This window comes from Patella vulgata, chromosome 1 (assembly GCF_932274485.2).
Source record: "Patella vulgata chromosome 1, xgPatVulg1.2, whole genome shotgun sequence".
Lineage (NCBI taxonomy): Eukaryota > Metazoa > Mollusca > Gastropoda > Patellidae > Patella > Patella vulgata.
The window spans coordinates 30,083,165-30,110,439 of record NC_065879.2 but is presented as its reverse complement, the minus strand read 5'-3'; the positions used below and the strand labels follow the sequence as shown (position 1 = coordinate 30,110,439).

At 34.8% G+C, this 27,275-nt stretch overlaps 1 protein-coding gene across 1 annotated transcript in view; it reads right to left on the bottom strand.

The window, feature by feature from the left end:
• LOC126809088 (tumor necrosis factor ligand superfamily member 10) overlaps window positions 1–19,072 on the bottom strand; it is a 50,864-nt gene extending 31,792 nt beyond the window's left edge. The window contains exon 1 of the mRNA XM_050534057.2: window positions 18,259–19,072. Coding sequence (XP_050390014.1) covers window positions 18,259–18,699 — 441 coding nt within the window. The 5' untranslated portion in view covers window positions 18,700–19,072. The remainder of the gene's footprint in view (window positions 1–18,258) is intronic.
• Between the last annotated feature and the right edge of the window lie 8,203 nt (window positions 19,073–27,275).

The following is a 27,275-nucleotide window of genomic DNA, read 5'->3' as shown; positions in this document are numbered from 1 at the left end:
ATTTCAAGGAATTCAAATTTGACAACATAGCAATTAACGTCCAATCTGTATTATACAATGTACATGTAAATCCAATGTGTACGCAACGCAAATCTGATACATTAAAACTATAATTTGATCGAAGTAGCTTTGAAATGATCTCGCAATAATTATAGGTTCTAAACCTTCTTGAGTAAAGATATACAGACAATGTAATTGATGTTGAGTTTTATTTTGTTTAGTGTAAGTCATGTGTATACTAATAGTATAGTCAAGCTGTAAACTAAGAAGATAAAGAGTATACAGAGAAAACAAAGATCGTGTCCATGCACAAGTTAATCTTAAAACTAAACACACAGCCACGATCCAAGTCAGCAATAAAAATACCAAACGCTTTACTCGACGTATCCTCTAACCAACAACAGGTACTTAAATAAAGTTTCTGATTACAGAACAAAGTTCGCTATTTTCAAAACACTGCAATTTATCTCAAGCTCTCTACTTATCTGTTTATCTATGTGTAATTCGGCGTTGAAACGCGATCGACATCCTAAAAAGAATTGTGATTAAAATCAACCCTCCCTTGAGACCCCTCACTCAAGTTGTAGACAACGTTAAAGCTATCTCGTCAATCATGGATTGTAATCTTTTGTTCTTCTTTAGAAAACCATTTGAGAATTATTTAAAATATATCTGTGTACGAAAAATGTATCTTTAAGATAACCCTAATCGTTAAAATCGGAATTTTGAAATCGTAATGTACTATATTGGACTGTGCGGTTTACAAATGCTACCTACAATATGCCAGTATTACGTTTTTTGGTGTCGGTCTCAGTCGTTTTAACCCTATCTGAACTGAGTCTTCCGAACCTTATCCCCATTTTGACCGCCTTCTGTCAACCATTCTAAGTATGGATTTGGACTGAATTGACTGTTGCATTATGTTGTTGCTATCGGAGAAAATAATCGATTTGATACATATGACTACATGTCGAACTAAATGCGATATCAAGTATTTGGCACCTCCATTCAATGAATATTACATAAAATACATTACCACAATAAACAGACCATATCCCAAAACGCGATCAACCAATTGTAATAAATTAGTCTGTCTTTTGACAAAAATAAATATATCGTTATAATACAAATGGGAATGATTAACGTTATGTTGATTTTATCCATGTCCCTGGTGTAAGACCGTTTTAGGTTAAACTCATTGAAGTCATATAAATACATAACGCAGGCTGGACTTAACCACACTGTTATTTGAAAAGGATCAAAATTTTGGCACATGAGTCTTCCCGAGTGGTCTCCAGAGAAACATTCATATATACTTGTGAAATTCCTAAAATGATATTAGAATATATTTTTATTGGATAGACCTACATGTATTAATGAAGCTGGTTGCTGTGAGATTCTTATAATGGGTTCACGAGTTTCGGTATTTGAACAGCGTGTTTATCTTGTATGTATCTGGGTGGTTATGGTTCTATAAGAAGCAGGGGATTTTCCTGCTATTTTACTCTAATTCGAAGCAGCATGCAAGTGCCCCATGAGACACCTTATTAAATCTTAAGAATACATATACAGTGATCCGAATCTTAAAGAGTTATTAAGATTCACCAAGCGTCTACCTTTTCTCAAGCTACAATTCCCTTAAACTATTGGTATAGAGACTTCTCGCCAACAAATAAATCTAAAGCTTTCTTGATTAATTTATTCTCGTCGCACACAAATGAAGCTTAATCCCTGAAGTTTGACATTCACGGCACAATTTACAGCCCGGTTTCCCGACAAACACGTCTGGACGAAATGAAACAATTGCAAGTACAAGAACAAAAATAGTAGAGAGCCGACGTTTACATCAATCTAAAATGAGTACCTTTCTTCACAGGTGCCGAAGATATACTACCAAACATTCTTTTGGGCTACGTTTTTGTGTACTTTGGTTTTGGATTAAATCATTCGAAAGGTTTGCCTGATAATCACTGCATATTTTGTATTCATTTACTTAGGTCTTCATCCCCACGCATATGAGATAGAACAATAACGTTCTTTGGAGACCGGGTTTGTTATCTTCTAAACGAATAGTGATAGTTAATCAAATAAACAAATGCTTTTACTGGTGCACCTTGGATGTTATCTTAAAAGGGCCGAAAACAAACGTACGCACTACTATAACAACCACCAAACCAACAATGACGCGTGTCTGACGTGATGTCTTTGTAACTGGCTCAGACAGTCAAAAATGACAGGTTGGCTCCAACTAATCACATTCTCGCGTCTTTCGTGATATTTTCTCTAGATGTAGTCGCTCACTCTCAATTGATATTTACAAGGTAATGCTGGGTTTCTTTACATACAAGTCCTCTCTGCCAGATAAAAACCTCACAAAAGCAAATAGTATAATCTTTCATTTAAGGCCAGAAAATGGGCTTTCGATTATTGTTAATTCTGCTGTAAATTCCAATGGAATCGGGGTCTAAAATAAACGCTCTTCGAGAGCAAATAGAGAGTCTGACAGATTTAGTCCACTTGTCTATCAGTTATTATTGTTAAATAAATTTTTAAGATCGTTTGTCAGGCAACTATACATGCACCCACCGCAGCTAAGTCGCCGAGTCAATCCACAACGCACGAGTAACAACCCATGAAGTAATATTCAGAAAATTTTAACTTGCAGATATAGAGTGTGAATTGTATTTTTTGTTTGTTCAATCTGGGAATATGAAAAACTTAAGTTTATATAGTATTTTAATAATTGTAGCCATTCACAAAATTTGTAATCATGGCGATATCTCATCCCCCTGTCTGTTAAATCTATAGGAAAGAATAGCATTGATACAGTTCTGATTCTCAATTGCTTAGCTTCAGAGCTCATATAAACAAATAAATAAACTAAGAAGGTAAACTCATGTACAGAATTCAAGATAAGGTAGCGTATGAAATGTAAACATACACCAGACTATAGAGAGTAGAGAAAACAAAACTCTTTCTTCACGGGATCAACTAACACTATGTTTTACAACCATTAATTTACAACATATCCATTTTCTGTGGACCTATTAATAGTGACTGCTCACGGGAACAGATCGAGGTGTGTTTTCTATTGATACGCTTGAGGTGGGCTTCACTTCCGGAATAGTACACTTGAAGAAAAATCTAAGATTAAATGTCATCCTGATATTTTTGTATCTTCGGTGAAGTTCAACAAAAGGTGATGTGGTATTTTTACAGAATTTAACGAACTTATTTCTGATGCCACGCACACAGTAAATAAACACAATATGTTGAGTGACTACTGGAGATAAGCAGAAGTAACCAATAATATTTCATAGATTTAATTAATAAAATACTTGTGGAAAGTCAGCTGTACTTTTCGACGATACATCCGAGATACGACCCAACGCACGGACGGCAAAATATATAATAAATTTCACCTTCAACGGCCGTCGGATGTGGGAAAGAGATTGAACACTGATAGCAATGCAGCAATGAGCAGAAGATACTTTCCCTATATTACACTATTCCTTGATTAAATATGAGTCTACACTAGACAACTAATGCGATATACCAAGCTACATAACCATAATATTTCAGCGATCGCTCCTGTTATTCGGCTTTTTTTATTAAATAGAAGTTGGTTCGGAGACAATATATAATGAATCGATTGTAAGTCAATACTTGAATCATTTTCCAATAGCATGAGACATTGTATCTATGAATTTGTTAACCAGGGTTCTTTTAGTCCTGACTTGGGACTTCTTCACAAAAACTGATCTTTTATAAACTGGATTTAGTTGTCGACGAGTATATTAAAAGATAAATCCATGAACAGTTAAAATATGAGACAAACCTGACAGCTGACGTTTAAGTTGAAATTGTATCGTAGTTTTCAATGCAGAACAAAATGTATTGCTTCATGTAAGTCAGGGTTCATAGAACTAATTTTAAAGCTGCAATTTCATATTTTTAAGTTATATTTTTAAAATTTATTAAAATAAAGCCTTAAAATAGATGGTATCTATAAACAGTCCTACCTTGTAAAAGAATAATCCTATTAATCCTATAATTCACTATTGCCAGTTGAGAAATTGGCAAAAATATCATTTTTCTCTTCAAATTCAAACGTTTGAGGATAGCTACTCCATGGTGGAGAATAGAAAACAAGGGAGGTAATTGGGAGGTAATTGTGTTATTATTCCCGGTGTAAATGAGTTTTAAGTGTGAGAATGACACCTATGATCGTATAATAGTGAGTTGACAACCTATTGAGCAAAAGACATAGAAATAATTATGTTATGACTTTCTTAGAAAATATGAAATTGTAACTTTAAGTTGTCTGTGTTTCCTAAAACATATCATATTCCAGATACAACTAATCATATCCAAGACATTGGATTTTGGTGGTTTTACACATAGAAAGTTTATTATTTGTTATATGCAATTCGTCTTGAAAAGATGCATTGATGTATAAACCGTCCACAATTCGTGTACGCTTGGTGTACAAAACACAATCTTGTAAATTATTTCATCACTCGTACATGTAAGTAAAACATCATTTATATTTTGAGAAAATACATTCTAGGGTGCATTAAAATATTATGCAAGTGTCATTGTATCCGTCTTTATGCAATGTCTATCTCATTACTTCCACAGTTTGAATAATACATTATTCGTGCGTAAAATGTTGGCTATGTTGAATATACGAATATTATGTGGATAGCGGTTATTTTATTCTAGACATGATCGTGGGATCCCAGAATTTTTTCTCTACTCGAAAGTACTGAAGTGTCTTAATATATATAAGTTGTCAGCTTAGCTAGAATAGTTGTGGTTCTTACCACTTATGTAGATAGGATAAGGTTTTCAATAAACCTAATTTAAGCCTATAATAAATATAACTGGTATATTATTCCCAATGGGCAAGTGCCTGATGCTGAAGAAGATGTAAAATAAAAATCAATGCGAGATGATCCCTTTTACAGGCAGTCAGAAAGTCAAACCAATATATCGGTGGTGGCCTCTAATGTTTGCCTTGGTCTGAAGTATTGACACACAGAATTCATCTGATCTGTAGTGAGTTTGATGGGAAATGTAAGACGGATAACTCCATTCACTCAATGGTTTTACAGACGTCCAGGGACACCATCTCAATTGGTCTTTCCAGGAGAAGAAAACACTGACAAAGGAGCCGGTATCTGATCTGTATCTTACTATTCCAACATTCATCATTTACGCCAGACAGGAAATACACGCATAACCTTTCATAACATAAGACTGATTTTTACTCGTTGAGGTTGGTATATATTTGGATAATAATAATTGAATTCTCTATGCATAGGTAACTATTTAAACACAATAATAAATAATGATTTACTTTATTCGCGGGCCGTATGGACATTATCAATGCAAGGTAGTTTTTATAACTTGATGCAGTTCCAATAATGTTGTAAAAAAAATTAGAACTCGCAGACGTATCCCGCAGGGCCATGAACATTTGCAATACAGAAAACATGATTATTCTACTGGGTTCTACTATGTTCTAAACGCGTATCTACATTATCTTTCCTTCAAATCGCATTAGATTGAAAGCCTGAGCTACCAATATATAGATTTCCACTGCAGTATGTAAATAGGTACACCATAAATCATTTTGAAGTAAAGATAAATAACGGAAAGATGAACATCGTTTGCGTACCATTTCAACCATGACGTGAAGCTGAATAATTGTGTTATAAATCATAAAAAAGATGAAAAGAAGTAATTTTATACATATTGCATACATATCAAGTTCTTTATCTTACTAATAAATCGTTGTGGTGCCACATACTACTTCACGTTTATCATTAGCATACCTTTAATTCTTTTCAGCTTAAAATATAGCAAGTCATGTTCAGTGTTCGTCATATTAATAAAAACCATGGTTATATATTAGCAATAAGAGCATGGAGTAGCCAGTTTCCCGGAAAAGAGTCTGAATCAGGCTAGGAAGCTACCAAATTAAGCTTATTTCAGCTGTCGACAGAGATTAACTTGTGACATCAAATATACAAATAATACTATTTCTTTTACTAAAGCTGTTGGCAATTTTGTGAACACTGTTTTATTTCTGTCGCTATAAGTTTACTACATTTTCAGTAATTGTGGTTACACGAACGTGTTTATAAATGTAATCGAATACATCCACAGAAGTCAAAAGGCTCTGAATATGTAAAACGTTATACGAGTGTGCGAATATCATTGATGAACGCCACAAAAATCTATATCCTCGTAGACTTGGTACAAGAACCTGACGAACTGAACGAGAATACACACAATATCTAGGTAATCTGTACAAGTCTAAGTTAATGTTCAGTATCTCACGCCTGTTCCACAATAGTTAATTATATTTCTAGCATGTAACATGTGAAATAACGCTGTGTGTAGTCTACCGAGTTAGTTTAATCATAGGTCGACCCGGTCCAGATTGCCGGCTGTATTTATTGATTGATTTTACGAGCTTATAATTCTAGATGATCACTCAATGAATTCTACCCTAGATTTATGGAAACAAGAGACCGTGTAGTGGGAGACAGATTTTTTAGTTTATAAATACATAACTCACGTCTGAGAAAAGACATTCGCATGTTGAAAGCTCATAAAAGCATTTGATTAAGACGAAGTCGAGCTGCTACATCAACACGGGAGTCGTGGAGAAGGGGGCATTGCTTTCCTTTTGATTACCATTATAGATATTCTAAAGATGTCATGCACGAAAACTCGCTTAGTTTATTAGCTGGTATGATCTGGGTAGAGTAGAATTGTCATATTGGTGCACATATCTTCTAAATATTGAGAATGGGCAAAGTTGAAAAATCCATTGAGAAATTGAAATGTTAAATATCAGAACTAACAACTTTATTTATAATCTTCATTCTTCCAATTGGTTGTCAATGCATAAGACAGAAATGAATCCCGCGAGTAGAAACGTGACCTTAATAATGTGTGTAACTGTTACACAAATACATGTACAACGAAAGATGTTAACTATCTTCTCGGATAAAGGGTTCGGTGTTATCTAATGACTCAGTATCAAGACATTCAATCGTCTACATGTATGTATGAACCGAATTTAACTGATGCTGTAAATGGTCAAACAAAAGGTTATACATTAATCAGTTATTGATTCATAATTATATGTCACTCATTAGTCTGAAAAATTTAAAGTTAGTATCAGATAATCATTCGACTGTTAATCAAACTGGTTTGTAGGCAACGAAACAAAATTTGGACATATAAAATGTAACGTGTCTGTGAAATACATAAGTATAAAATTAAATACTTTAGTACTGTCATTTTGATTGCTTGGAATCAAATGTATTTAAATATCAGACCTACAACAAAGATCATGATACACTGAAAAGCGTGTTTTACTGATCGTCCATTAGCACTGTGCCTTAAAGCATGTCCCAAGCAGTCAGTATTAACTACTAGAAACCAGACGTTTTATAAAGAGGACGTTTACAATATTCCTAGCTTTCAGTCATATAATAAATCATGTCTATCTCCAGTGACAAAGTTATGATTATTTATGCCCAGAAGCTATACACCAAGTTTTTCGAGAGGCTATGAATATATATCATACTTCTAAAACCACAGTTCAACTAGTTTGTAATATTAGGCATGTTGCTGTAAGCAATAATATAACCTTAACCTATCCTATCCATCATCACAAATGTCAATCGCAACTTATCATAACCGATTTCAGTTGCAAATGATTCATGACATACACGTTATAGTTCCGAGAAACGAAACTGGGTTGACTGAATATTGATGTGGGCGGTAGTCGTCGGATATCAATAATAATAATACAACGAACATAATAAATGCACTACATTGTTTAATCAATACCATAATTATGATTAAACATCTAGTGGAGGAGATAGGGTGCAAGAACAATCGAAACTGAATTGTATCAACTATTAACCATATAATCATTACTACATGCACTAGGATATCAATCGAAACCTCAAGCAAAAAGACAAAGAAATGCACTGAGGTACCCTAAAGAACACAAATAATAAACTGCAGCACTCTTCACGAACCTCTTGGGTAACATATAGTCAGGTTTGGTGCACAATGGGAATTAGTTAAAAGAAAAGATCACCAAGCAAATATTCTCGATCCGGTTATATTTCATAATTTATACGTTCAAAAAGACCTGGACCCATTGCCAAATAATAGTTGTATTTTTATATAGTTTAATCTAGATAATACCATATTAGATAAATATCAAATTTATTCATAATGTGTCATAGACAGTCCTTCTGATCATAAAATCTTTCCGCCTGCTTGATATAAATAAAAGCCATTGTATAAACCATAGTTTATCATGCTAATACTAGTACAGTCTTCAGAAATCCATAGATTTATCTCTTAAAGATCCAGAGTTGTATCAAAATACATTGTAACATGCAAGTGAACCATAAAGTGACACGGCTACAAGAAATCTACTTTGACATTTCAGATAATTTCGAAACGGTAAAAACTGCTAACTACTTGTTATGTAATGAGTCGTCTTTATGTTGCATGAACAACTGGGGGTGGGGGTTGCGCGTGCGCGCTTTATCATAAGGTATGTCATTGAGTCAACTGGCGTGATTTCGTTTCCCCGTTTGTACGTAGAGTCGCCTGTGCAACCTCTTGGGTTTGAACCATGTGTTAATCCTGAAATGGCCTAGTTTGTGTCAAGTGAACGTTAAATCCCATTTCCCTCTCTCCTCTGCGTGAACAACGGTAGTATTGGCATCGTTTATAACTCCCGTTCTGATAAATGTTTCTCAAATGAGAAGCTGCATCTGCTTTTCAAATAAATATAGACACGCACTGTCTTGTGCACGAAGCCGAGATGCGATTTTTGTTCTGTAATGTGGGTTTATCTGTAAAACATTTGCAGATATTAAAATAAATGCGTGTACGGTGTAACAGAATAGACACTTTTAGCAGGCGTAAATTACTAGATCGTATCGCGTAGCCGTATCGATTTTGCGTGAGACGTCATCAATGTGTGTGTATTTCTAACACTTGATACGGCACACGGATACGACAGCATGTATCGAAATGAAATGAAATGAAATGAAATGGAGTTTAACGTCCTACTATTCTGCTCCTAACCTGGGCTAATGAAGACGGGCATACGCCATACAGTGTGCTATGAGGGAAATTTTGCCCGGACAGCGGTACTACGGCCTACTCTTATATATAATTCCAACTGCCAAGGAATCTTTTACGTGCACACCAATGTGTACACGGGACCTCGGTTTTTCGTCCCATCCGAACGACTAGACAGCTTTCCTTGTCAGCCCCTCCGTCCTGCATCACTGACAAGGGAGAACCACGCCGGAAAATCTGGATGAACTTTCTCGGCCAATGCAGGGATCGAACACCCGACCTCCAGGCTAGCGAGCTAGCGTCTTACCCACTTAGCCACGTGATCCCCAGCACGTATCGAACAGCTTTCATGCGAAAAAGGTCCGTATTACGTTGTCGTCTTTTTTGCTACTTTTAGACGCAGAAATGTTGTACCATAGCTTTTTTGTGAATCTATGTGTATCCTAGAACACGGAGGTGTATATTTGGTGTGATTTTAACCATGATAAAGACTGGAAATTAATCATTATTTTTGATGGGTTTTTCATACTTTTCTTGTCTGTCTGTCTGTCTGCATGGGTTGATCTACGTGCTAAATTTAGGGAGGTGGGACTTTGCAAATCTGTAAATGATTTTATTCTATGCTAAAGGGGTATAAACTTTCTGAAATGAAACATTAGTGAAACCAAAAATTGCGGTCGAGTCGAAGTCCAAGATTGATGATAAGATTCGACATTAAAATAATTTTTAATAGCCCAGCGACTGTCGAGAGATTTCACTCCCTACCGGAAATTGTAGGCTAGGCACTTGACTAGTACTGGTGGTGATGCTGCAATAGAATTAAGCTCAGCTCAGCGACGCAATAGGAAGCGACGTGAAAATCTGCCAAAACTCTAAAACTACATTGACGCAACGGATACGTGATACGGATAGGAAAATTCCGCTTGACAAAAGTATCTAATATCAGCACAGATCATACGACCCGCACCCAATATAAGCAAGGACATACGAAGGCACCCAATATAAAGACAGAATATTAGGTAAATTATGAAAGATGCTGTTACCTCTGACAAATGGTTCTGTAGAAAACGATGCACTGTATCAGTATAACAAAGGTCGGTAGAACGTCAGTTTATGGATTACAGTTTGCCGCTTGGTAAAATATAAAATCAATTGCTACGGTGACGGACATGGATGCGGTGATATTAATGTGTAGATTGAGACTGTCCGAGTCATTGGAATAATTAGAAACATGCTGTGTGACTTTCTTCGCATCCAGTATAGAAATTAAGACAACATGACGATGCGCCCATACAAAATCAATGCCTATTGGATAGGAGATACAATAACTAGCGGAATTGCAAAGTAGGAAACTGTATTAAAGAACAAGCAGCTTTGGCCAATTATGAAAAGACATAAAGCAGTAATGAACTCATTTGGCACGAATCGCCAACGGGATTCAGAGACATTTAAAAGATTCAATAGAATGGCATTCCTTGGGATTGTTGGACTATCGATTAACTTGCGACAATGTTCAAGAAAATGGAATTTATAGGGTATGATTCCATTGTTAAAAATTATTTTAACACCAGACTTGAGACTAGTGTTTCCAAGGTGGTGAAAGTACAGCCCAGACAGGACACCTTAATGAATCTGATGCAGAGTTGTTTTAAGTGTATCTATTCTTTGCAATGTTTTCTGACTAAGTAATTCCATTAAAACGATTTGATTAAATGATGTGAATATTGTGGAATGTGCTGATAAAATATTGAATTGGAAACATGTAACTAGCGAGAAAGGAGATCATTGAGATAATGGATAGTGGTAGATGAACAGAGTATATTTAACAACTGATAAACTGACTCACGATACCCCTACAGCTAATATAACTTATCAAATACCTCAATCAGTAAAACCACTTTTTTCTTTTTCACCTCAGTTAAATCGTTAGTCAACTTGCTGCATGTAATGACAGAAAACAGCGAGGTATAAGTGATACCCAGCCAGCGTGACTATACGATGTCGTGCTATCTTTTCAAATAATAATAAACTATGAAAAACGGGGTATTTTCACAGAAGCTTTGAGTATTGTGTCATATTGTCTACGCTTAGATGCTTTTCAAAATATACCTTGCAGTATAATTGACTTACTTTAGGATGTTTCAATTAAGTAGGTAAAGTTACCTCTTTGTGTGTGGCACTTGGTCTCTGCTTGTCTACTAGTCATAATAAAATGTCAAGAATTGACATGGAAGAAAAACATGCTTTAAATGGCATTTTTAAAATGAAAAGAGTTGTCATTAATACCCAAGAAAAGATATAATAACTTGAGGCGTTTTAATAATGAACTATAACTGATATCATATAAGTCTCATGTTATGACTATGGTCATTGATATCGTTGGCATATTTTTAAACTAAGTTGTCACTAGTCATGCAAATTGTATTCAACAATTTTAATTAGAAGGTGGAATGATTTGACATTTTGTGATTTGCCATTCCCCATATATTATGAGAACATCTCATTAAGGCGGTTATAGAAATGTAAGTCGACGTTTAAGAATTCTTTCATGATCACCCTAATTGAGGACACTTTTCCAATTTCTAGAACTACAGTACTTTAATGCTTGCTCAGAAATAAATGAATCACCAACAACTTGTTAGGAAGTCTTCCGCTTGTTATAAAATGATCATAATAGGGTCTGCAATTTCGACTCCCAGCTTGTAAGTGTAAGGAGTAAATGTAGGGTCGCTTGTCCAATCCCTCTGGAATCGTTAAAATCTGTTCAGTACAAATGCTTTAAAAAAATAATCAAGCCTCGCCTCGACAATTTCGGCATGGATGATCATTATGTTTTTCGTTTTATAAAATAAAATGTCATTGTCATGTTAGGTACATTAAATGAATTGTTCTAGCACAATGCCTCTTTTGTGTTGCAAATATTATTATTTACATGTAGCTCGTTAAATTGCGTATATGCCACTGATTTAATCTATATTTCACAGCTTAGAATATATCACAATGTTAGTGAATAGTTATACAGAATGTATGTACATCGAATACACAATACACATATTTCACGTATATGTTGGTGCTTTTTATGAACATATTTTATCAATCCACGAAAGTGATATACATTGTGTTATTTGTTGACAGTAATGCGATATCGTCATTGGAAAAGAGGTGCCATTTCTGTTGTAACAATTTTTAATAATTTTAAATAAATATTACAGATGTTTAGTTACAATCGATTATTTTATAATGAAATATGTAAATGATATAAAGATATAAAGTTATCTATATGTCCATATATATATAAAACTGTAATAAAAGCGAATATATGAAATAAAACAAAATAGATTATGTTGGAAGAACATCTGTTACTTTACCGTTATCAATACCTCCTCGTGTATGTCATTTTCATACTATACTAACTCTGATTCGAAGTCAATATTGCGGTCCATTTATCTTTTCAAGTCTCTGTTCACAGCCTATTTCACTATTGATTACCATGTTGTTTTACACTTTATTAAATTCCACTCGTCTTTTCTATATTATTTATTTTCCCCTTTTTCATCCAATAGAGTTATGGATATAAAAGTCTTTTGAATTTCATTTTCATTGGTGTTATAAACATGAACATATGTTATTTTTTTTCTCGAAAACCTGTGGCCCTATCCCTGTTTGGCTTACTTAAAAGTGCAAGCGAACATATTTAACCTAGGTTTTATATATAACATCGAGACTCATTGCAGAATTTTTCGGCATTAATTCGGTGTCTTGTTAAACATACATTATGCAAGAGCTAAATCTGCCTATTGCAGGTCTTTGTTTATAGGCCTGAAATGTTATCTAAATTATTAATTAGACATTTTAATGTTATTAAAATTAACTTATCCAAATCATAATCAAATCTCGATGTCAATGCTAGCCCGCGATATTTATTGGATTATGATCCGATCTGCCGCTTAACTTTCCTGATTTAATCATGTAATGGGTAATCGAGACTACATGTATGTTTTTTTTATCATACCGACTTTAGTAATGATAATCGAGGCTAGAACGAACTTTCAATCGCTTAATTCTCGGTTCATAGTGGATCAATTTGACTAAAAATTTTAGCAAATTGCCTTTACATTATCTAGTTTTTAACTATTATAATGAGAACTGCCAGCTCTTTATCTAATCTCCCATTATGTATCTTTAATTATATAAATAACAATTCCACATTTGAAATATACATTTTTATACCTACGATATGTACATGAAGGCATATGTAAAATAAGAAAATTATATTGATGGTTGTATAGAATTCAGTCGAATGAATATATATATAATTACAATAGTACTACTATTGGGGTAAATGGGTTCAGTGTATGTAAGAATGGTGCATTCCTATAAATAGCGGGCGTCTTTTGTTAGAATTCTTTATTAAAGAATACATAAGATATCCCAACCAAAGCTCTTAATCCGATCAATGTGATTGGAATTCGATCTGTCCATTGTATTCGTATACGTTTAATTGTATTATATATGTACATTCAGTAATATTCCTATGGAGGATAGGTATATATACTTACATACCTAATAATAAGTACTGTCTATATGATTCAAGATTAACAATAACATAGAGGTGAATGACAAGGTCTCGGTTTAAAAACATTCCAATTAAAGAAGGTTACATTTCCAATTATGTATGTTGTCTTTATAGATACGGTGACCAAAAATGAAAATCTTATTGTAAATATATATACATGTACATAAGCGACATCTTAAGCTGTTTACTTTGGATGGTTAAACGAATTATCGGATGTTACATCAAACTTCTGATAAAAATGTCAGGTTAAAACTATACGTGTACGATAACTGCAGGTAGAATACACAATGGTGGCTTGATAACAAAAATATCTGACAGCTTTATCACTCCTTACTGTCTCTCCAGTCTCTCTTATCAACACTATTCATTGCTGACAGTTTTTTCACCGTTATTCTTTATTCGGGTGTCAGAGATTTTATATACTATAAAATTTTAATTCAAACCTAACATAGTTTTTTTTTCTACAACATTTGGTACCCCTTTTACTACATTATCAATGAAATCTCAAATGACTGTTTTACATGCCACTATAAGAAAGGTGTGTTTTATAGGTGTACTAGAAAGTCAAAAGGTATACATGTATTGTTCTTTCATAAAATATTACTTTTCTAACTATGATGTCGTTACGCTTAATGAAAAATATGCATTTTTAGGCAATTAATAAGATCCGATTTCTCCTATATCTTTCGAAATACTCTTTAATAGATGATTTTAAAATTTAAATTAATTTCTAGGAAAGAAACTAATACCTATGTAAAGAAGTATATATGTAGTACAAGTATATTATTTTGGCGAGTATCGTCGGGGTCTTTAATACCCATGCGTGTCGACAGTCTATAAATTTTTAATTCTTTACAAAAATGACACGACTTCATGATGTATTATCCTCGGAGGAGAAAGGGGTATTATTATACAAAGATGTGTTGATGGTTTATCTCTCCATTAAATTCGAATTTTAAAGACGGTTTGACTGTGAACCCATAAGTTACATCAAAGCGTGTATCAAAATGGTGTTATATTTACAAAACTACTTTATAATAACCCGTGGCGTATCTCTGATGGCCGCTGAGTTAGAACACATTTAATCAATTGTCGCCAAAAAGAATCGCATAATTAAATCATACTTCAATGTCGTGATCGTTGTGCAACAATAGAATAATTGGCATAAAATTATTACATGCGAAGTATATTATGTACGTTTAACGCCGCATCGTCAAAACATGTAGCCGACCTCTCCGACAGATTCTTATCAACCATAAATTTGTAATCAAGCGATCTGGATCAATTAGAGAGCAATTACTGAAATTTTGTTTTGATTATTACGTCATAACTACATATTAATTAGATAACATGGCTATTGATTAGAGGAAGTTACAGACAAGATAATCTAGAAAATTGTTTAGACTTGCACATCATGTACCGTATTTTTATTTAAAGCGTTCTGTTAACTGTTAATGGGCTATTAACTTTTGGATGATCAAATCCCACAAAAATATAACACTGGTATGCTAATTTCATACTTTATCTTTAGAAAACCTTCAACTTCATGGATGCATAGCGTAAACCTGGCAAACTAGTGTGCTTAACATTAAATTTAGTGTTGTGTTATGGGTACATGTAGCATTAAATTTCTCACCTTTAAAAGATATCATTATTAATACATTAACAATAATTGGCCTCAACGATGGGGCAAAATGAATTTTTGAATTGGATTGATCTGGTGTATTATCTGACAATCGATGGGAGAAACACTATTCCATTAAAATTTTGTTTCAAAAGATTAGGTGGAAGTCGGCTTGTTTACCCGTATAGCAACCCCTATTTGTATGTGTGTATATAATTGTATTGGCTTCTTGGTATAAAATAGAGTATTTACAGACTGTGTGCGGTTGATTAATAACATTGTTCTTAATGAACGTTATATTATCCCTTATAAACTGTAACCTAATCGCTTAAAACCTTCATTAAATTCACTCTAAACGAACTCCATTATTTCTGTAAGAAGCTAAGTCGTATACAAATTCTACGCGTTTGAGCTAACTATACTTATTAAGAAAAACAATCTATCGACAAGCCAAGTAAATATTTCTTGAACCTAACTATCTTTTTGACTGATCAGGCTAGAAATAGGCAATCAATCACTTCTTTCTATTGAAAATGGGTTTGGATCCTCGATACACTCATTCATCACAATTTTTCTTTTAACTTCTCCATGTGTAATTTCAAGTACAAGTACACAATTAGTTTTATCATGAGGGTTTTGTTAATAGTACACTCAAACATTAACTATCAAAACTTTAATTTCTTCAATGTTTAACCTTCAAATTTCAAAATAAGAGTTAACACCCTTACATTTGCAATTAATTTTATAATTGAGAACATCTGTAATGACGACGTTGTCTATCTATGGAAAAATGCATCGTTACTTACAGTGAACAAATTTGTTAGCTACATGTATGCGATCTTCTTGAATAAATGAGAAATGTCATCAGGTGTTCTATCAAGTAAACACACGAGAGAGAGAGAGAGAGAGAGAGAGAGAGAGAGAGAGAAAGTCCCCTCGACACAAACTGGGTCATTTTGAGACTAACACATGGTTCAATTTTATTTCAATAAATCGCTTGCGCGTAGGGGTCTTTAGCAGTGGGAGGAAACCGGAGGACCCGGAGAAAACCACGAGGTTGGAGTAGACAAACGAGTCAAGTCAGAGATATAGTACAAATGAGGGCCTGTATTATACAGTGAATAAAACTTGCTAATTGTTGCTTTGAGAACCCCCAAATCACCCACCCTAAAATAATCTATTAGGCCACGCTAAATAAATGAGTGGTATCGCGTGTTCTCGAAAGTAAGAAAATCCTGCATAACCAACACAGGTCATTAATATAGTGGGTTTCGTTTACTGTGTTTTCATCCTATAGGCAAATTAGTCACTCTTCGGTCATTTACATAGATAAGGCCTTGCCACAATAGATAACATAGTTAGAGATAGCAAAAACAAAAGTAGAGTTATCTAAGTTTGCTATCTATAATTATCATAACATAGATGTTTGTAGTATCTACAATAAACAGTAGTCCCAGTTTTCTACACACAAGTATTCTTTTCATATTTCATAGTAAGAATTAAATTTAGAATGATTACTTCACAAAGCCAATGAACTACACCTGCCAATTGTTTTTATTATAGCAGTCCGTGTGTATTCCCAATACATCCCGGAGTTTACTTGTCACGAGTAGCGTCCGTCCGTGGGGTTGACAAGGAGGGTGTTATTGGGATGAGACGAAATAATCCGTGTATTATACACATTGGCATATATATTTTGCACGCAAATAAAACTCTTTACAGTTGGAAATAAATGAAAAGTAAGTGGAAACGCTTCTCCCTGTGTAAAATTCTCCTAGATCGCGGTACACATGTAATTATAGAAATAAAAATTAACAGATTTGCCTCAAAATGATTATTGTATTCACGAGACATTAAACCCCATTTCATTGCTGCTTTATTTCTCAAAAATATAGTTTTTTGGGAGAGAATTATGAAATTGTCAGGGGAGATCAGGAATTCACATGACATGAACCAAATGTTGCTTTGTAGTCAGTCTCTGGTCGATAAAAGTGCATCATCCCGCGGGGAAATGATTGTACCAACCGATCCTTCCCCCATATTCCTCTCCAAATTATTCAGAGATATATTCAAATACCACAATGTAAATGTCAAACCAAATGTGCTCAATCAATAGCGTAACTAATCTACAATGTTATTTTTGTAGGTATGTCTATGTATCTACATTTAAATCTGAATAAATCTTAAATCTATGCCATTCGGCTGTGAAATTTGCCGTTGAAAATTTACCAGGTGTGCGGATTTGTAACAGCAAATTAAGTTTTAACGCATGGTTTCAAGATTTGCACATCGCCTCGCGGGTTTATTATTGAACGTCAACTCGTGAATGTAATATTACTTTGCAACTTGACTTCACATGAATTCTCGATACGTTTATGTAACATACAATTAGGTGCGTAATTGTTACAATTATATCTATAATTCCATTGTTCTGTGGAATGTCAAATATAATTGCTAGAACCAAATGATATATTATACACTACAATGTATTGTATTTTTTTATACATTGTTGACAATCAAAGGTATACATATACGAGGTTTGGCACATAGTAACGGGCAATATTATACAGAATTATGAACAACAATAGAATATTGGTGACATGTTTTTATGATATTGTATATATCAATATATCACAGCTCGTGAATAAATAGTCATTATCTAATATCAGTTTAGTGTCACATAGTTATCAATTACTGTTCTTGTTGATCGTAAATGGACTATTTTTGGTGACATATGAATTTTAATAAAATAGTAATTATCTTTGGGTTTTAATGTGTTTATTAATTTTCAAAATAGTTATTAATATTGGTTCTATTTTGGGTGAACACAAAATAAAATAGCAAAATGGCAGATTGAAAAGATAGTATATAATATTGACTGTTCGTGTTTGTTAAATTTTATTAATAAATTAATGGTACTTACTAATTCTAATAGTTTTAGTAACTGAGCCGGGGTTTCTACACAACACTGTTCTCCCTTTTGGTTATCTTTCCGAACAAAAGTATTCAACATTGTATCCTCTTCAGGACTAGGTCCTAACCTTATCTTACCACACGAAAAACACATTTCCTTGTTTTCTAAAATTTTGGCAACTTGTTCGCCTACTTTAGGTCGATGGGAATGATGAGCCATATCGTGGCTGAGTTTGCCATATAGACCTGCTACGATACTTATAAAAATTACAGCACCGACAACTACGACAGCTGCCAACCCATATAGATATGTTTTGGTCCTATCTAACTGGGTCCTTAATTTTTCACACTCTTCCAAATATCGTTCTGGTTTTAGCGCACCATTATTTGCTCTCGGAACGTTATTCTGTTTGCCCTCTATTAGGCCACGGGAGCACTCGGCGTCTGTCATCTTGCTAAGATTGTAAATACGTTCCTCTTCGACCTACTTTGTAAAACTACTCTCACGTACACTGCTAGCAGACGACTGCATAAATTGCAGGAATGGTTATAACTGGTAACAGAGCCTGGCTATGGCTGCCTTTATCAATCACTTCCCGACGTGTACACGGCACACAAGCGTTGTGTCGTCTGCTTTATTTCTGCCGCCGTAATGTTGAAGCCACGATCGGTAATCCCGACAGAAGCGTAACGGACCAATAATAAAGTCACCGAACTCCTAATACAATTTTTAGTGGCAGAAGGTAATTTTGGTTGAAGTCCGTTCCTGTCGACTTGTTAATAAACCTCAGATTAACAGAACTGGTATATGTACACGCGCTAAGAGTAATCTACAACAATAACATAGCTGATCACGTGACGCTATCGACCAATAGCTTCAAGTGATACATACACACACTCTCGAATCGTTTGGTTGAATCAATCAGAGATCTAATTGTTGACAGATTAATGTGTTTAAAAACCTTAGAGGCAATTGTTATGCAAAGTGACTTCTTTTGTTTTCTATAGAAAATTAGCAAAAACCACAATTTGTAGCTATTATCGGTATCGGTAAATGGCATGACAAGACAGATTTGATTTGATTCATATAGGATATAATCTTGTCCATAACGACAGGATAATTTTAAATCTCAAACTTCCTTATTATACCTAAAAGTGGCATTGACAACCCATAATTTGTGATTTTAAAAACTAAGACATTTTATGAAAACAGTTCAAAACAACCCCCATATGAAACTACTAGCATATATATTAAACAAGCCTTGAAAAATGACATAGGGTCGATGTAAAGAAATTTGGGATTGTTAATTGGATAGGAATATGATGAACATTTAAACGGCCCATTTGCCAATGCTGAACAGTAATGAATCAGCATATTGTGTGTGTCTTTCAGCTTATGCATATTCTGTATAGGCCTACGAAGAAAAAAAAAAGATAATCGCTCGGTCTATCCAAAATGTGCATGAGAGTTGGGTGGCCGAATGGTATAACGCGTGCGCGGTGCGCGTTAGATCACAATATCTGTCATTGAGTCAATGGCTTGGTTTCGTTTCCCCACTTGTACGTGTCAAAGAGCAGGATCGCCTGTGCATCCCCCGGGTCCTCACATTTCCTCCCAAAATTGAATCATGGGTTAGACCTAGTTTGTGTGTGTGTGTGTACCCCCCACCCCTCTCTCTCTCTCTCTCTCTCTCTCAAATGGCAAAACCAATAGTCCGCTCCATTAAATGGGACAAATAAAATGAAATAGGATTTAACTATGCCGATGGGATTTAACTATGCCGTTCTGTTCCACCTGAGGTAATAACTGCGGGCAAACGCCATACAAAATTCCAACTGCTGAGGGTTCTTTGACGTCCACGTCAATGTGTACGCGAGGGCCTGGGTTTCTCGTACTATCCGAACCACTATACGTTGTCCCTTGCCATACCCTCCGTCCTGCACCACTGGCTAGGGGGAACCACGCCGGAAATCTCCAGGTTAGCGAGCCAACATCTTACTCACTGAACCACCGTGCCCCCCTTTAAATGGACATCGATATTAAAGTAAAATGAAGTACAGATAAAGCGATCTAAAAGAAATTCCAAGATCTGGTAATAAAAGAAACACTGATTTGTCTGTAGAAACAGATTAGACGATAAATAAAACCAAGGTAATATAATTCAGTTCTTATCATTGTTAATTAGCCGACTATCAGGAACTGTATATAAAACAGACTATGTATAGTCCCTATGGGAAAGAACTTAATTATATAGGCTTTGCCTGTTGTTCAATCCTTTTCAAATGAATAAAATATTGTTTAAACTATAATACATAGAGTCCATTACATTCATATACAAGAATTCTGTTTTATTCTTTCGGCAGTTGATTTTGGTTTTGTTTTTAGGGCGGGGTGGGGGAGGGGGGTAAAAGAAGCCAGCCCCCATCTGGGATTTTAAAACAATGTTTAGGTAATTAATAATATATCTTCGGGATGCAGTTTGGCTAATCCTACATTGTGTACACAGATTCGGACACGTCCATCTATGCATCACCATTTTGGGAAAGGAAAGACAAGGGGTTTTAACACTTTGCCAATAGAAGACTGCCGTCATTTTGTGACTCACATAACAAATTGTGTGTTTTTACGTAGACCACTGATACGTAATGAAGCCTCTGTTTTTGCCCCATTCGTCCAAAACAGTACCCTTGTCACCGCTTCGGCGTAACCCCTGGCAATCTTTAGGGCTATTCTAGACCCAATCCATGATTCCAGTGTGGGACAATGGCGCTTTTAATTTACAGGGCCCCCTCGTCACTTTGCTTGAACGTTTAGGTCTAATGTCGTGGTGAGAGAAAAAAGGATTTTAGGTGAAAAGTTACCCCGCTATAGCTTGATGTCTGGGTGATATTGCCGGTAAATTCCCATCAAATTTGAGGAGTGTACGGTTTGTATTAATTTCGTGTTTTATGTGTCTTGAAACAACTCCACTGACGAAGATGACAGTGGTTACCCAGACCTCGTTGCTGGTAGTTAAAGGCCACCATAACAGTTCAAGCTAGGACACGGTGTAGTTGTGAATCCAGTATACAAACAAACACCACTCGTCCATAATTCTTAGTTTTTTTTCAACGAGGTTTTCGAAAATTGAGTATGCCTTTGATTATTCTATACTGTGATAATTTAGTGTAAACCATGAATTTTAATAATACATTGGTTCTGAATTATCAATTGATATATAATCAGATAAAAAAAAGGGATAGAAATGGGTCTTAAAGCCCACTTCGGGGCTAACAAATGACACATTCTGATTTCATTAATTTGTTTGCGCCTAGTGGTCTTTAGTAGTGGGGGGAAGGACCGGGAATAACCAACGAAATTAGGTAGACGACTTTACGCCGTGTCACGTACAAACCTGGGACTGAAATGACGGACTTTATTATCACCCCCTTCCTACCAGCATTAAAACACAAAGTAATGAAGTTGAAATGCGGAGCGTGAAGAAAAGGTAATATCTTTTAACAAGGACATGATGGAAGTTAAAACATGGTAGTTTCGTTGATTTTGAACATAATGAATGAATTCAGTCGGGTTTAACGTCCTACTTGTCTGTGCCATCCTGGCTAATGAAGACAGGAATGCGCCATCCATACAATGGGCTATGAGAGAAATTTGGTCCGGAGAACAATTGAATTCCAACTGTTATGGATTCTTTTACCTTCACTCCAATTGTACACAAACATTTCTTTAAACCCCCCCCCCCCCATAAAGACCTGACAAACAAAGTCAGGGTCTCGGCTTTTCGTACCACCCGCACAACTAGACACTGTTCCTTGCCAGATCCTACGTTTTTGCCTTTTAAATCAGGCTGATATATTTGTAGAATTGTAGGCCTATTGTAATTATTGATTTTTTTTTTTAAAGTGACCACTTTAATACCATTGTTTTAAAGACTCCCTTAACTTTAATCTTTTATTTGATAAACTCTAATAATGAGAAACAAGTCCAAACAAAATAATTATTAGGAAAACAAGATTTCTATATAGAAATGCGATTATTTTTGGCTAATTCATTTATTAGTTTTACATTTTTCAAGGATGATTATACATGTACGTACATGTAAGGGGGATAATCTAAGTAGGCTGACTTAGTAATGCCTTAGGTCTAAATTCATTCTTTTCGGCACAATCCATATTGTTCAAAGGACTAATTACTCAATTGAGTTAGAAATTGATTAAATTAAACGCAATAATTCAGAAATCCGGGAGATACGTGAATGATATTTTCGGATCTGTAGACATACTCATTATACTATTATTAAATTAAAGATCAGCCAACAATATAGAATAATTTGGAATTAGAATCCTGATTGCCTTCTATTATTTTTAAGATAAACCTGTATATCGTTTTAAGGGGATTATAAATTATAATGTTCAAAGTACTGTATAGCCTACTCTTCTTAAAGATTAACAGTATTCTCCCCTTTAATTACAATCACCGTATAGTTTGCGCTATACTCATTGTTGGTGATTAGCCTGGATTAAGCGGTGCATACTGATTTCGGTGCATTTGATGAGAAACTAAGAGCTTACGATTAGTGCTATTGCTTAAAAAATAAACATTATTGGCCCTGTGGACTGAAATGTAATGAAATGAAATGAGGTTTAACGTCCTACTACCCTGTGAACAGAAATGAATATACTATCGACCTCTCTCGCGGTTTTCCCTGGTACCCGCTTTCGACTGGCTCGTCTCTACTTTGTTCCTTGTTTTCATAGGACTATTTTATAACAGTGAAGATTCACTGTCTTTATGTAACCCCTTGCTAGAATAATTCTCAACAGCACCAATTGTTTATTATTATTATAAACGTTTTTTTTTGGCAAATATGTCACGGTTATTGTGGCTTATTTTTGTCGCATAATTTTGTAACTAAAAAGGTAAGGTAAGTAAACCGGATATGGAGCGAAGCAAGCAATAATTATTTTACTGATAGGTTCAGAGAGCAGTATTCTGGATATTCTTAACTTTGAATGTATGATCATTTTTGAATATCTAAAATATCTAAAATAATATCTAAATTAATATCTATTTGGATGTTGGGAGCCGTGGTCTTTCGGGTAATAGAGCGCTAGTTAACTGACTACGGAATCCGGGGTTCAATACCGGTGTTGGCCGAGAGAGTTTCCACGGATTTTTCAGTGTGATTTCCTCTTGCCATCTATACAGCACGGAGGGCCTGTCAGGGAAACATGTCTTGTCAGGACGAAAAACCGAAGCCCCGCGTACAACTTAGCTTGCACACAAAATAACCCCTTGAATTCGAAATAGTATTAGACCGTAGCAACGCTGCCCGGACAAAAATACCCCTTCATTACCCCAATTGATGCAAAACAGTACGATGTTAAAACACATTTTATTTGCATGTACACTTGATTTGAATGATTCAAACAAAGGGTTCATTGAAAAAGAAATAAGGTTTCGCCTTGATTCAAGTTTTCCTTAATGTTCAAAATGGCTGTATCTTTTAAGTCATGAAAATAAAATTGTATGACATATGATATGCTGCGTTAGGTAAAGATATTGTAAAATAAAACTTGTATAAAAAAAAAATACCACTCAATAAAAATTTACACCCACAGAATGTCTAAAGCTCAATTGAAACAGGTAGAGCTTATAATGGTGGGCTATACAGTTTACAATAGTCTTTTTATATATTCTCGCACTTAAAGAATTAAGATCTTCTTAATAATGACACGTCTTGAAAAACACCTCGTATTCTAAGAATAGAACAATGACGTGATAGTATATGTGCGTAAATACGTATTACTAAAAAAGTATATATATGTAAGTAACGGGTATAAATAAACAAACAATACAATAGACCAGTTATGAATGGTCATAACATAATATATATTTGTCGATAACAAAACATGAATCAAATATAATAAAGTATTGAGAAAAGAGTTCTTCCCATTCTGTTGCGTGTGATATTTCGCAACGCAGACACTTTACTACACGGATGTGTCATCGAAATCGGAAATAACTCATCAGATGACAATTCAATCGAATCTGAACTATCAAGAAACTTCACAATGCAAAATGTGTTAATCGGAATGAATGAAATGGGGTTTAACGTCCTACTTGTCAGCACAACCCGGATAATAAAGACGGATATACGTCATGTAGTGTGCCATGGGAGACATTTCGCCCGGACAGCAATTAAATTCCAACTATCAAGGGTTCTTTTATACGTAAATGCCAATGTGTAAACATGACCTCGGTTTTTCGTCCCAACCGAACGACTAGACGTTGTTCCGTACCAGACCCTCCGTCTAATTCAATCGAATCTGAACCTTCAAGAAAGTTGATAATTTACAAAATTGTTTTTCGGAAACAAATAAATAACTCGTTTCATCAAAGGTATTACATATTGATATAGTTAGTTGTGTGTGAGTGAGTCTCTTACAAAAACAGATCGTGCACTGTTTTCCACTTGCTAATAAACTAATCAAATTGATATTCTAGTTACATTTACAAGTATATCTACGTAAGTAAATGTACCTTTCTCAAATGTCATTGTTGTAAAAACATAACAAGTACATCGTTATAAACAGACAGACATTGCCAAGAATGCGAAACTAAGACAAAAACCATAATTTGCGTCAATCAAGGAACTAACAAGTCCATCGACGTCTCAGATGTAACAAGTATTATATGATATGATTAATCTGGTTAGCATATTGATCAGATGCACATGCGTTGTGTGTTATAAAAACCTTAACATCGAGCAGGAAACACAGAAGAACTTCATTTGACACAAAGAAAACACCACATTGTATAACACCTTCTAACATTTGTTACAAACAGAAATCGAAATATTTATTCAATGTAAAATTCCCCATACTTAACAGATGAAAGCAGAAAAAAGGCTGCCAGATTGTACGTTTATTACTTAAAGAAAATTACAAAAAGAGAAGAAGTGAAATGGATAAATAAACAATACTGCTAGCATTCATGATTTTTCAATGGAACCTGTTTGGTTTTCGTATTGGTGGCAGAAATGGTACCTTTTAATGTACTCTAAACTAAAAAAAATTGCTACACTAGAAACGTAACCTAATGCCAGAAATGTAACCTAATCTATATCAACAGAAAAAATGTCACGTATCGAAGGGGGCTATTTTAAAAGTATGCCGTGAATTCATATGCGCCAAGGGGGTGTAATATGTATGTATACATTTGTGACTTTAAAACTTCTGATCCATATAGTTCTAACAGCAATATATCAGGTTAATTTCCGGTTTAAGAATGATAGAATGATATCATTTCTAATATTGTGTTTGTTTGTTCTACAGGAATGAAATATGTTAGGTCTACTTATTGCACTCATTTGAATGTAAGAAAAGAACGAATGCAGTCAGACTTAGTAAGGAAATATGGGATACAGAACGGATAATAATGATTAGAAAATATCCTAGATTAATAAAAGGAAGTGCCCACCCAGATCAGAAATCCTAATGACAGAACGTATGAATCTTGGGAGCCACTTCTGTGAAAAAAACAATCAGTTCATATCTTATTAAGATTTGAAATATGTAGATCTCTTCAGAGAATTTAAAATATGTTGATATCTTCTAAAGATTAAATATATGTTAACATATTTTTTAATATTGCAGATAATTCTGATATCTTTCAATGTAATAGATTACAATTTCGTTCGTTTCTTTTTTTGTATGATATTTACACTAAAATGTAATACAACGTAGAAAATAAAACGAAAAATTAAACGATATTTGATATCATATAATAAATAGTTACTAAGATCGAATAGACAAAAATTTATCAGATTATAATAAAAACAAGATTTAAAAAAAAAAAAAAAGTAGTTATGAGTTACGGACCTTAGTGAAGTTCTATTTCGATTATTCAAGTGTTCACTCTTATGCTTTTTTAGATAGCTTGGTTTCTTTACTCGAAAAGAGATTTAAAGGCACAAGTCAGATCGTTCACGTGTATAATATGTAAAATTTAGAACTGACCAAGGACAGCTGTCTAGTCGTTCGGATGAGACGAAAAGCCGAGGTCCCGTGTACGCATTGGCGTGCACGTAAAAGATCCCTTGGCAGTTGGAATACGATATAAGGGTAGACCGTAGCGACGCTGCCGGGGCCAAATTTCCATCACAGCACACTGTATGGCGTATGCCCGTCTTCATTAGCCCAGGTTAGGAGCAGAACAGTAGGACGTTAAACCCCATTTCATTTACATACTTTAGAAGAGATAAAAGCATTTTTATTTTGAGCAAAGAAATGAGTTACTAAAAGTACTTTCAATTCATTTTATTTACCGAAGGCTCGAATTAGCCCATACCGAGCACGTGATTACGCTCAAGTCATGGTCATCCAGCGAATTTTGGTAGTGAGGGCCAGCTTGATTCGCAAGTATTCTTAGTGAAGGATGAGATAGTGAGGGCCGACTTGGTCTCGGCATGGGGCAGCTCTCTATTATTCATGGCCGCTTCAACATTGATAAATAAAGTTGACAACCCGACATCACGACACCACGACACCACGACAACCCGACATCACGACACCACGACAACCCGACATCACGACATTACGACATTTTTACGCGACAATACGACATTTTTACGCGACATTACGACATTCTTAATGTCGTGGTGTCGGGTGAAAATGTCGTAGTGTCGCGACACCACGACATCACGACATGATACCAATCAGCCACCATAGTATAGCCTTAAACGATATATATTTAAACTTTATTCTGAGCGTTTGTTAATAGTTACGAAATTCGCTTTTACAATTCTCGCAAAGACGCCGTTACGCGTTTGGTAATAGCGACCAGTTTTGTAATATTACAAAACTCGTTGCCATTCTATTTGGTATTTTAAAACTTAGTAATATTTTACAGACTGAATTTGTGCGTGGTCCTTCATCTTCACCATAAATTTTAAATTTAGTAATATAATAAGAATTATTAATAAATTTATCATCAAAATAGTCGTCTACAACATCATCATCGTC